General features: G+C 41.8%; 1 protein-coding gene across 1 annotated transcript; it reads left to right on the top strand.

Annotated features, from left to right (window-relative positions):
• Positions 1-781: 781 nt before the first annotated feature.
• Positions 782-4,196, top strand: LOC105939857 (early growth response protein 1-B). Its single transcript, XM_012882184.3, has 2 exons — positions 782-1,228; positions 1,442-4,196. The coding sequence occupies exons 1-2, from the start codon at positions 1,069-1,071 to the stop codon at positions 2,728-2,730; spliced, it is 1,449 nt and encodes a 482-aa protein (XP_012737638.2). The 5' UTR covers positions 782-1,068; the 3' UTR covers positions 2,731-4,196.
• Positions 4,197-13,504: the final 9,308 nt, after the last annotated feature.

Below are 13,504 nucleotides of genomic sequence, written 5' to 3'. Positions count from 1 at the left end.
CTAGGCCGTTCCCAGCTGGAAGGCGAACCCTCCTGCCAGTCTCATGTGCTTTTTCCCTGCAACTAACAGGTTTTCTTTAAGGATCGCCCTGTATTTAGCTCCATCCAGCATCCCCCTGACATGTTCCGCTATGGGGAAGGGGAGTTCTCGGCGGGCGTATCAATTTATGCGGAGCGCCATATCTCGGTAGCTGGACAAAGGATTGAATTGTACTCTGCCAGAAGCTCAATGTTTGGCACATTGTCGTATACCGGCTGTAAATTTCTCCACAACTTTATCTGTGACCTACCTGTTGTGTTCCCTGGTCTTCATGATGATGTTTCCTTCCACTAGCGTTCTTTAACGAACCTCTGATGTCATCACAGAGCAGCCTCATTAATGCAGAGATTAAATCACAAGCAAGTGGACTCTTTTTTTACTAATCAGGTGGAGTCTATAGTTGCACTTGTTTTTATTTACGGGTAGACATGGGAATCATTCAATTTTAAGTAGTCTTGTTTTATGATATTTTGAAATATTTCTAGTTTTCAGCCACCCGAGATGCTGTAACAACGCAAAACAGTGATAATTTATTGGAAAAGACTTGTCTTTTCTATGGAGAGACATACCAACAGTGGCCGCCACTTGTTGCAACGTCAGACTCCATCTCTCTCCCCTCTCCGCGTACCAGGAGGAGGGAGGGAGAAGTGGGGGACTCCGTCACATCCTCTGTCCACATATGGGCATGAAGTTTACACGCAGCGGGGAATCCTCTCACTGGAGCCGATGAATGGGGAGGAGGGTCCGAGGGAGCTGCCAAAGTGTATATAAGGAGAGAAAGGGGAAGTCGCTGATGTGAAACCCACAGCAAGCAAATACATACCGAGGACCAGAGACGAAACGGAATACCTTAAATTGAATTTCATTTTTATTCTCACTACTTTGGATCATTTATCAAGACGCCATTTGAAAGGTGGGTGGATATAGAACGGCGATCTACATTATTTGTTTCCCCCTCCTCTTTTTTTTTGTTTTTCTACCCTTTTTTTCCCCCACCCTGAGAGAGACGGACTTCTCAAGTGCATCATTATGTTGAACAATATGGATTTGAACGCGAAAGATTCTTTTTATCCTCAATTTGAGAATTGCAACAGTTCTTCCCTGGGAATGGAAAACGGCGTGCGGAAAGAGAACAACCAGGAGGTGTTCGTCGATGCAGAACGGGGGGTACCTGCCCAGTTTGGCCACGGTGAGTTACTGCTCGGTTATTTAAAATAAAATAAAATAAAATAAAATAAAACCCGCATGCATGGCGTCAAATATGTAGATCGGGATTATTTTCTCAGTCGGGGCGAGACTTTTGTGGTGTCGGGATAAATAAACGAGGCATAAATGCGCAGAAAGGTTTATGTAAGCCGCCTTTTATAAGTTCTCCCCCGTTTTTTGTTTTCTGATTCAACAGAAGGAACCCCTGCAACCCTAAAAACTGAAGCTTCCAACTCGGAGTACGCGTTCAACCACTGCGAGTGCCCAAAAGACGCATACACCCCCTCCTCCTCCTCCTCTTCGCTCGCCTACTCCGGCAGCTTCTATGTTGAGGCATCTCAGGGAGCGCCCTGCAGCACCGAAACACTCCTCAACATGATCACCGAGATCGTGGGCATATCCACGCTGCCGCTCTCGGAGGCGCAACAGAACGGCGGCTGCAGCCGGGGGACCTACCCCTCGCCCGGGCCCCAGGAGAGCAGCTCTGGCGGCTTCGGAGACTCCAAGCGGCAGCCGTACACCTGTCCTGGACCCGATCCGGACCAAGCCCCGCAAGACAGCCAGGCCCACCAAGACCCGTCCACTTCCCAGTTCGGTTTTCAGAAGAAGCCGGAACCAAAGTCGGAGGCCGCTTCCTTCCCTGTTGTGGTCAAGAATGAGTTTGAAAGCAGCTGCTACGAGTGGGGGAGCTTTAACAACAAGTCTGACTGTTTGGAGACCACTTTCCACACAGAGACGTTCCCCATGTCCAACGATTTCCCTCCGGATCAGCAAATGGACGTTAAGGACCTCTTGGAGACCTTCCCCACCATCTGTCCCAACCCAGAGATGGAGTTTAAAGTGGAGGGGGGGATCAAGCAGGAGCCCTGCTTCTCTGACACCTGTTCCCAGAGTTTCTCCAGCTCCCTTTACAACAATTACCTTCCACCACCACCGACCATGGGCCTGAAACCCTTCCCAGAAGCCCCACAGCCCTCAAACCAGTGCGACCCTCTCTACACGTCACCAGCCTTACCCAGCACCATAGACTCCATCCTGTACTCGTCCCTGCTGCCGGACTCCTTCCCGCAAACCTACACCAACCGCACGGCGAAGCCCCCGGGCAGCAGGGCGAGGAAGAGCCCCGCCGCCTCCTCCCACGGCCCGGCCAAGGAGAAGCCCTTCACCTGCCCCATGGAGAGCTGCGACCGACGCTTCTCCCGCTCCGACGAGCTCAACCGGCACATCCGCATCCACACGGGCCACAAGCCCTTCCAGTGCCGCATCTGCCTGCGCAGCTTCAGCCGGAGCGACCACCTCACCACCCACACCAGGACTCACACCGGGGAGAAACCCTTTTCCTGCGACGTGTGCGGCAAGCGGTTCGCCCGCAGCGACGAGAGGAAGCGGCACGGACGCGTTCACCTGAAGCAGAAGGAGAAAATGGAGATAAAGCCGCAGGTGACCGCCGGGGCATGGCCGTTCAGTCTTCCTGAGGGGATATGAAAGTTGCGCCTCTTTTCTATTGTTTTTTTTTTCCCCCGGCGGAAATAAAAGTATTGAAAGATGAAATCAGACAGAGTTGGTTTTGCTTGGCAAATCAGAGTCTGTAACCTCAGAGGTTGTTGTTATTTTTTTTTTCTTCAGAGGAGCAGAGAGAAGGAAAAGAGCCTTACATTGCGTTGCTGCTGACTTTCTGCAGCCACGCCAAAGCTGCACAGGTCGGCCAGCAGATCAACAGAGACTTGTTGCTTTAACTTTGAGATGTGCCAAAGCCTCTGTGCTCTTCACTGCATGAGCGGCCTGTTTCAGCACTTCTTCAATCTGGACAGCTCCAGCCTCCATTTGCCTCTGAGCCATGGGTGGATTGCATTTACAGATTAGAAATGATGACTATTTCCATTTACAGATTCCTTAGTTTCTGCTTTTAGCATTCGTAGAGCAATGATTTTAACCTATGTTTTCTTCAACAACAAAAAGAAAAAAAAGAAAAACAATGTGCATGTTTGTGTCAATCTTTTTCTTTCCCTTGACTGGAATATCAGCCACTTTCAGCCTCTCACTTATCGCAGTGAAGTGAAGGTTTTCTTTTGACATGAATGTATGGTTTTGATCATGAAGCTGTTCATCTTTGATCAGTTTAGTGTTTTTATCTTATTCTTATCATTTTACTGTTAATGTTTTTTTTGTCACTGGTCTTTGTGTTGTGTTACAATTGTTTGGATTATTACAGTTGTGGAAGATATATCATAAATGGGAAATAAATATATTTGTATCACTGTACCTCTTTGTATTTTTATAGATTAAGTGTATATTTGACAATTAATCCTAAAGTGAAATGTATTCTCAATCATAAATAATGTCTTGACTTTTTTTTTTTTTGAGGGCTATTATTTAGTAACACTATTTTAAATGTTACAATTTGATATGAAACAACCCTTTTTGCGCGTCATTCCTTTATTGGTAAGATAGAGAGCGAGAGAGAGCGAGAGAGAGAGAGTTGTCTTAATGAATTGTTGATCTTGATTTAAAATGGGAATATGTACTTCAGTGAATTAGACTCTTTTACAGTTTGTACAGAATTACGTTCAGCCAAGCTAGAAGTTCCTAGCAAACCACATAAACATTGCTTTTGAGTAATCAGGTAGCACACATTGCTGCGAGTCTCTTTAGACTGTAGATTAAAAGGTTTTTGACTTCTGGTATCTTTTGCTGAAGGTACTGTTTTGCTGAAATGTTCACTTTAGCAAAATGAAATATAAAAAAAAAACAAATACGATAAAAATGTTGAAGCGTTTGGTGAAATTGTCACCAACAGGGTATTGCAAAAACAAATAATTTAACTCGCCTTAAGTTATATTAACTGTTCAAATAAAGGTTTTGTACATAGATGATTTCTACAATATATTACATTAATATTGATGTTGTTATTTTTATTAAAAGTTTATGAATAAAATAAACATTTTCTGGAAGCTCTAAGTTTACCGTGTGTGTCTTGAAGAAGCAAAACAAAAACTTTCTTGTGTTTTCCTGTTTTACTTTAGCCTATCTAAAGCCACTCGGCTCCGAGACCCCCCTATTCGAGCGCCATGGACGAGTGTGTCACTTCCCAAAATACACATTAGAACAGGCCACCTGTGGCTCCTCGCTGCAGGCCCAATGTTAGACATCACAGCTCCGCTCTGTGACTCACAGAGCTCAGACATATTTCACGTGAATCCCTTTTAATGTTTCAAAGATTTTCTCTTGATGTAACACCATGATTGCCTCTGTGGTCTTGTTAATCAGGACGTTTTCCTGCCCTGTCAGGGAAGTGATCTGATGCTCCAGTTTGATTCATTTCCTTGTCTCCTCTTGTCAAAACTGCCCTTGGATTCCAGTAAATTCAGGTAATAATATCTGTACTTAGGTCTCACCAAGAGCGTGAAAGCTGACTGTGAATAAAACAGCTCCCTGGGCTTTTATTTCTTTTTCTGCTAGGGGAAGAATTTAACCAAGCTACAGAGCCTTGCATAAGTTTTTGAACCCTTTAAAGCTAGAATTTTGCAACCGCCAATTTGACTGTATTTCATGCAGGATTCATGTGATGGGCCGACACAGAGCAGTGTATGATTGTAAAGACGAAGGAAAAATGTTAATTAAAATCTAAAAAGTGTGTTTATATATATATATATGTATCAACAGCAGCATTTACTATGATACCCTAAAAAAAGGTTATTCCACCAATTCAACCACAAACCTACCGAAACATTGGCCCCCACCTAAACTACCCAAGAAAAGAAATAATTTGAGCAGAAGCCAACCCTCTAAATACTCCCTGCGTCCATGCCCAGCTTTTTAACCGGCCATTTAAGGTTAGCCAGTTCTGGTCTTTATTCAACCCATAAAAATATGGTGAAAATATCACCTTTTAGCCCATAGATCCTGTCCAAATTTAAATAAAAGGAGAGCCAAGTCAGGCTTGGCTGGCCCCGTTCATCAACCCCAGTCAGCTTTAAAAATAAGCTTAAACATCAATAGACATGGTCACATTTTCAATTGTCAAGAACAAGTTTATACTCTTTAGACAGAATGTACCATTGTCTTTTCCATACACATTCAATAACAAATACCTTCTCAAGGGGGGGGGGGGGGGGGGGGGGGGGCACTCATACTTACTCTGGAATAGCTGCAGGTCGTTGGGTCAGACAGGAGAATCTGTTAACAGGAAAAGTTGTTGCGCAATCCTAAATCTCACATTTATGGAAGAAAACCCTAAATACTATTGTTTGCTGTTTGTCACAAGCCATGTAAGAGAAACAGCAAACATCTGGAGGAATGTGCTCATATTACACCAAAATTAAACTCTTTGGTCCACATGCAAAACAATTTATGTGGTGGGGAGCATAGCAAGCAGCACACAACAGTGGGGAGCTCCCTGAACACACGATTCCTTTCATGAAACATGGTGATGGCAGCATCATTCTGGTCTTCAGAAGAAAGCAAAGCTTTTCAGAACTGATAGGAGGATGGACGGAGCTAAATGCAGAACAACGTTGGAAGAAAACCTGTTAGAAGCTGGAAAGTACTTAAGACTAGGGCAGCGGTTGACCTTCCAGCACAATAGTGCTTAAAAGGCCAGTGCTACAACAGAAAGGTTTAAATCAAAGGCCAGTTAAAGTAAGGATCTGAATCAAATGAGAAAACTTGAAAATAGATGCTTACAGACGTTGCTTCCAATCTGACTTAGCTTGAGTTGTTTTGCAAGAAGCATGGGCAAAAAAAAAAACAACATGCTGGAGACAGTCTGCTTCAGTAATTGCACCAAAAGATAGTTTTATAAAGTATTGAGTGAGGGGCAGCTGAACACAAATGCACACACAACTTTCTTTTAGAAACATTTCTGGATGCTATATATCCTTTTCCTTCCACTTCACAATTATGCACTGCGTTGTGTTGGTCACACAAAACCACACTAATACACACTGAAGTTTGTGGCCATTACAGGTAATTAAAGCCATATAAAGTTAAAGGGACATGAATGCTTTTGCAAAAACCATAACCCTAATTTTTAACATGTTGCAGATCATGTTTCAAGCATTCAAACGTGGCACCGTTTTATTGCAAAGTGCGTCTGCAGGAAATTTAACGGTTGCAATTCAGAGGGGCTTTCTGGTGCGTGCCTCTCCCTTTTTTTTTTTTTTTTTCGTTACGATACCAAGACCATCCAATCTGTCCCTGCAGCTCATGCAGGCACGTATAAGAGGGTCTCCACGGTGGTACGTAGGACATGCATGTGTCCATGACGCAGTCGGCTGGCAGAACACTACCCTGCTTGCCCACGTCAGTGCGTAAGTGCCTGAGCTGTCTGTAGCTGACAAACATACTGTACCAGTGTGAAAATGCAAGCTGCCACATGGAGCACTGTGAATAGTATGTACCCATCTTCTGCTGTCTATCATTCATCATCTCCTACAATAGCTCGGAGCCCAACCGGCATCAACAGGGCCTGCCTTTATCTGTGTTATTTTAGTGGCAAACATTTCCCAGTGATGGAGCAGATGAGATTTTGAATTGCAGCGATGTGCAGTCACAGTGACCATTATCCGCACACTTGAAGACTGAAGAGGCATTGAACTCTGGCTACTGATGGAATTTCTGCAATTGTACATTTGGTGAGCTCAAATTCACATTTGCATACAGTAAATGGTCCTTGATGTATCTGCGGCACGGCAGTATATGTTTACCCGGTTTTAACAAAAGCCCCTGATAGAGACAAAAGACATAAATCATTTCCTTTCAGCTGAGTGACATTTATGGCTTTTGCTCCTGTAGATATGCAAAATACCTGAGGCCATTAAGTAATTTTGCAGGAGCGCTGAGAACCAGGCTCTCTAAGAAAGCAGATCGCTGCGAATGATGGCATATCAAGTCCATTAAATCCTTTGCCAAGGCATTACTAATGCTAAGATGTTAACATTAGAGTTGTTGCAACAGGGTGTTTATCCGAGGTAATCTGTATGTCTGTCTGAATCATATGTTTCAAAAGCAACCGGGGAGAAACAGATGAACATGATGTATTTTATCTTCATCTGATCCACAGAAATTGTTCGATATTGGATTGGTTTTCAGTTAGTCAGCTGGCCTTTTTACCTGCTGAACCTTTTTTTTTTTTTTTGCTCTTGAACGGTAAAGCAGGCACAACTTTATTTTTTACATCATGCACACTGGAAAAACTAATCCATAGATGATAGAGGCTAATAACTACATATGCATTTCAACAGTTGGTAAAAGATGCTAGCGCCGAAAAGGCACTGGAGACTGGGTCTGTAGGTAAATTGGGATCAGCAGTCTGTCCTGAATATTTGTGCCAATTTATTTTTCTCAATATATAAAATGGCTACAACTAATAATAAAGTTTGATACGTACAGGTCTATCTTAATAAATTATAATATCACCAAGAAGTTGATTTATTTTCCATGGTCATTTAGAAATGATGGAACTCATGTATTATATAGATTCCTGACACACACAATGGCAAATTTCAAGCATTCATCTCCCTTAATTTTGAGCAGGTTGGCTAAAGTCACATGAAAACCCAAAACTTTGTTTCTTAGAAAATTGGAAAATACAATAAGACTGAAATGTCACGTTACAGTCATGCTATTGTGAACAGAATGATGGGTAACAGTGCTGGCTTGACACTGGTCCAGCAGACGGCCAGTGATTCCACTCACAAGGAGGGTAGGCCACAAAAGATCAATGCTAAAGAAGCTAGCTCTATCCATGCATTTTAACTACAAATGTATTATTTTGATACAAATACTTCTGAGACCTCTTCCTCTTCAACAAAGTCCGTATTTTTCTGAACATACAATTTACAACATACAAATGAAAATCTTTCACACACCCCGTAAAAAAATGCAGAAAGTGTGGGGAAAATGTATTTTTCAGTCTAATATATTAAGTACAATACAAAGACAATTCGAAAGCCTGACATTTTATTTTTATTTTTAAAATCAACCAAAAAAAATGTTTTCTTTTTTTTTTTCTTTCTTTTGTGTAGTTTCATCACAATTACCAGTATCAGGCCTTAATGAGATATCGGAAAGCTGAGTCGAAAGAAAAAGTGTGGGAAAAGACCACAAGGAACCAGAATAGCTTCAGCTTTCAGAGTATCATGGGGAAAAAAGTCCATTCAAGAGTTTGGAGGTGATTCACAAGGTGTGAACTTTGATGCAATGAAAGCTTAAAGAGCCATAAAACATGCCCAGGATCTGAGCGACATCTGCCCCATTCCTTGTCTTAAGCCACTACCTGTCTCAGAGGCATCCTACTTGGGCTAAGAAGAAAAGGACTGGGCCGTTGCTTGGTGGTCTTAAGTCTTCTTTTGTCAAATAAAACTCAGTTTTGCTTTTCTTTTGAAATTAAAGGCCCCAGAGTCTGGAAGAAAATGAAAAAAAGGTCATGATCCAAGTTACTGGAGGTCCTGTGGGAAGTTGGGATGATTTGGGGAGCCACAACATCTGTTGGCTGTGGTTCTCCGTGTTTTATCACATCCAAAGTCAGTGCAGGAATCTACCTGGAAATTTGAAACTATTTCATGCATCCTTCTGCTGAGTGCTTGACACCCGCCCCCAGTGCCAAAAATACAAATATCTGCTTTAATGACCTCGATATCGGTTGGATATTAGGGGTTTTTGACCTGAACCCCACTGAGAATCTAAGGATTGTTGGCAAAGGGGATGAGTGACAGCAGACCCAACAATATAAATGAGCTGAAAGCCGCTGTTAAAGCAACCTGCATTTTCCTAACACCTCAGCAGAGCTGCTGGCTGATTGTCTTCATGCATTTATGCCTTATTTTGTGAAAACGGAGCCCAGCTCGCATGTTGAGTGGTTAAACTGTACAGTACATGGAGCTACTTTTGAGCAAGCTGACATTTCTGTACAAGAATAGATTTTTATATATTTATACTGCCTATTTTACGCGATTAAAATGTTCTGAATTCTGCCAATTTGAGATTTTCATTAACGTTTAGCCATGAGCATCAAAACGAACAAAAGTAAACACTTGAAATAAATCACCGTGTGAGTAACGAATCTATATAATGTATGAGTTTAACTCTTTGAAATGAATTACCCTTTCAGTTTCTGACTTATTGAGATTTACCCGTAAAACATATTGCTCTCCTTGCCGTCTGTCCACGACTGTGCTGCCTTAAAATCTCTGAAGGCTACCTTGAGAGCAATAAGTGCATCTTCAGTTGCCGGTGAAGCATCCCATTTATGCATGCTTGAACTCCAAACAATTCTACCTCTACAACAATAATCCAATAATGACTTTTTTCAGAATGTTTGAAAAATGAATTTGTTTGCTCATACCCAAAGATCACAGGCAGTCTTAACAGCTTGAGCTTCAGATATCAGGTCACCTCAAGCACCTATTAATAATCACAGTCCTACTTGAGACAGTCTATATGGCTGCACAGTCTCGTTCTCGTGCGGGATTGATCCATTGTAGGGGTAATCACCGCATAATTTTATGCGCACCTTTGAAATGTGCACCCGGGCACGTCATGGTCCTTGGGGTGGGCTCGGTAATCAAGGTGCATAATCGCATGGCGGTAATGGCAATCAGGCTTTAGCAGATTAATTCCTCGGATCATGCATCAGCCCGTCGGTCCGGTATCTGATCATGAAGAAGGGTGTAGGTGGTCTGGAGAGGGCAGGTGATTAAAAAAAAGAAGAGAACCAGCACGTTGAGAAGGTGCTCGTTATGCAAACATTTTAAAGTGCCCAATTCTTTCCTTTTGCTCTCGCTCCCAAATTCTTCATTTGTATAACTGATCAGGCAAAGCGCGAGGCTGAGAGAGTAACTTTCTCCTCTCTCCTTCAGAAATTAGAAGTCAACTCTGAGGTCAAGGAGTCCCTGCAGCCATCCTTTTTTTTTTCTTTTTTTTTTAAATAAATTTGTGCACTAGATCTGTCTGTGAAAGGTAGCGCGTATGATGCAGCTGAAGTGAATGCTAAACTGTGAATACGCCGTAGCATAATGAACACCTTCATTGCCATCTTGTTAGGAAAATTCATAGCTGCCCTTGGAACATTGTGGATCTGGTTCCTTGCGATGTTGCCACAGCAGATTTTTTTTTATACTGTGTGACAACCTGCATGAACCTGGATAGTCAGGGTAAAAGATCATTTCAGTGCTTGCAAATAGCCTGTTTGCAGTATTTATATAGTGCATTGAAAAAAGTATTTGCCAACCTATAGATTTCTTCTGTTGTTGTGTGTTTGGCACATGCAAACATTTCAGATCCATCCATCCATTTTCTATGCCCGCTTTTCCATGCAGGGTCGCTGTGGGGCTGGTGCCTATCTCCAGCGGTCGCTGGGTCATGTTTTTGAGCTGTGGCAGGAAGCCGGAGTAAACCCACACATGCACAGGGAGAACATGCAAACTCCATGCAAAAAGACCCCGGGTTGGGATTTGATCCCCAGACCTTCTTGCTACCAACTGTGCCACAGTGCAGCCCCACATTTCAGATCACTAAACTAATTTAAGGTCAGTCAAACGTAATCTGACTGATTGTGAGAAACTGTTTTCAATGATTATTGAATTTATTAAACGGGAACAATTTACCACAAAGGGAAAATGTAATTGCTTCCCTTTTTAATTACAAATGAACTCTGATTGACCACCGTTAGCTGTTTTCCTAACCACGCCCAGACCTGATTACGGCTAGACTTGTAAAATCAAGAAATCAAATAGAACCCGTCTGGCAAAAGCAAAGAGGCCAACCAAGGTCTCAAGGATCATGCCCCAATCTGAACAAATTCAAGAGAAAAGGACAAAGTAATTGACATCTGTTGGTCTGTAAAGGATAACAGAGTCATTTCTAAGGCTGAAAAGCACAGTGGCAGCCATTATCCACAAATGAAGAAACATCGATGAACCTTCCCATGAGTAGCTGACCTACCCAAATTACGATTAATTAAAAGTACATCGACGACTCATCCAGGGTGTGAGAAAATAACCCAAGGCAAATGTCTACAGGACTGCAGGATTGAATTGCCTCAGTGAAGGTAATTGTTTATGATTTAACAATGAAACAGAGATCGGGAAAGGACACCACTAACTTAAAACAAGACAAACGGCCTTCTCACGTTTGCCAAAAACATCCTTTTGATTCGCTAGACTTCTGGGGAAGTAACCTGTGGACGTTTTTTTTAAGGTTTGCGTCCTTTTACAGCGGGGGTGAAACTAACAGATTATTTAATAAAAAGAAAATCATAGTCAAACATTGGGGTTGTAATGGACCGGGACTGCTTTATTTCAGGCCTGGAAACAAAACAAAAAACAGTTAGCCTGTCAACAACTAACACCAAAAAGGAGGTTATATGCCCTTAGTTTGTCTGGAAAGTGGACACCTCTGGGGCTGCAGTGAGTAGGTTTTGTCTTACGTGCATCAGGTAGCTGTATTCTCCCCAGAGAGTCGAGCTAACAGCTTGCCAGAGCAGGGCCTGTGCAAAAGCAAATTTCTGCCATCTTTAAACTGCTCCAATCTTTAAAAATAGCACAGCACCTACTAACAGGTGTCATGAGGAGATAATCAGTGTTATTCACTTCTCCTGTCAGACAGACATAATGTTATGTCTGTCTGATGGAAGTCTATGATCACCAAAACTGAATAAAAGGTTTGGCTGAAGTCTGTCGCAATATTTCTTCAATGTGGAACACATATTGCATAGAGGAACATGTAAAGCTCAATCAAGAAGTATACGCTGCAATACAGTGTAAAGACCAAGAAAACTGCATTTGTGTAAACATTTTTTTTTCCTTTTACACTTAACAACTTTCAGTGACAGCTTCTCTATTTGGTTACATTCAACACGTCCTGATTACATTTTTGTCCCAATTACCGGGCCAAATCTTATAGTAGGAGGCATTCACTGACACCTGAGGAGCAATAAAACCAACGCCTTTTATGGGTTGAAAGCATGGTAGCTTTAAAGTGTAGTAAAATAAGATGACATTTCATCTGTATTTTGCTGAACTCTATGACCCAAACTTTGGAACGATTTGCTGCTGCATGTCAGGCAGGCTTCCTCTTTGACCATTTTTAAATCTCTTTTATAGACTCATGTCGAAACGAATTAAGCCTCTTTGGCTTTTAATACGCTGCAGAATGTTGGTGTTTGTTGATTTTATGCCATTATCTGTTTATTCTCCTACGTTGTTTTATCAATTTTACTTAATTCAATGGCGTTTAAATTTGTAGGGTTTTTTTTGAACAGCAATTTGGTCTCTGTGTTTTTAGTGCTGCATAAATAAAGTTGGATTGGATTGAACTCACTGACTAAAAATGTTCAGGAAGCAGGAGTCTTGCCTAACTGCCTTTCTTACAGGCAACAGATATTTCATCCCAAAACAGCTTGAGATTTAGATTTACTTTTATTTATTGAACAAGCATGTAAGTAACCATTACTAATTAATAATATTAATTAATACTAACTAATATTAACACACACACACACACACACACACACACACACACACACACACACACACACAGTATATATATATATATATATATATATATATATATATATATATATATATATATATAAAACCCTAACCCTAACATCTGCATTTCAGCCCAGGTTTCTATGCCCACTGATATTTTGTATAATGTTTTGAAACTTTTTATATTAAAGACACCGGTATCAGTATTTTTTTCTACCTGTTTCCTGCGTGACACTAACCCTTTAATTGTTAGTGTAGCCAAGCTTTCTGTGCATGTCACCGGTACCATGTGAGGTGGGAGGAGACTGGACTCAGAGCTGGGCTTTTGGGTCGCCCAGTGGCTCAGCAGGACTGTTTTATTTTTCCAACGCTTCCGTGCAGAACACCTGCTGGCTTATTGCCTACACTATGGCAATCCTTGAGAGACATTTAACCAGCATGTATAAGAATGGAAAAAATTGTTTCGATACAGCAATGATGAAACCAATCTTTATTTATACTTTCAATTAAAAAGCAGTGCACATGAAATATAACAATATTGATATCATTGATGTTACAACAATAAATAACCCAAAAACTTCATGATTTATTGCATGTTTAGTAAAAAGTCTGATGACTCGCGCAGAGGGGACTGAGCAGGTCCCTCTGGTAATTCTCAGTCCTAAACTGTGTTTCACGCTTCCAGCTATTTTGCTAGATTGATTTATTATAAGCAGAGGTGGGTAGAGTCATCAAAAAGGGCACCACTTCAACATATTTTTGCTCAAGTA

The sequence above is a fragment of the Fundulus heteroclitus genome, chromosome 5 (genome assembly GCF_011125445.2).
Source record: "Fundulus heteroclitus isolate FHET01 chromosome 5, MU-UCD_Fhet_4.1, whole genome shotgun sequence".
Classification (NCBI taxonomy): domain Eukaryota; kingdom Metazoa; phylum Chordata; class Actinopteri; order Cyprinodontiformes; family Fundulidae; genus Fundulus; species Fundulus heteroclitus.
This window is presented reverse-complemented; position numbering and strand designations above follow the sequence as displayed.

Excerpts from the sequence above, each read along its gene's own strand:
- LOC105939857 (XM_012882184.3), top strand. The coding sequence starts at position 1,069 with ATGTTGAACAATATGGATTTGAACGCGAAAGATTCTTTTTATCCTCAA. Across the intron at positions 1,229-1,441 it reads ACCTGCCCAGTTTGGCCACG|AAGGAACCCCTGCAACCCTA; the intron begins GTGAGTTACTGC and ends CTGATTCAACAG.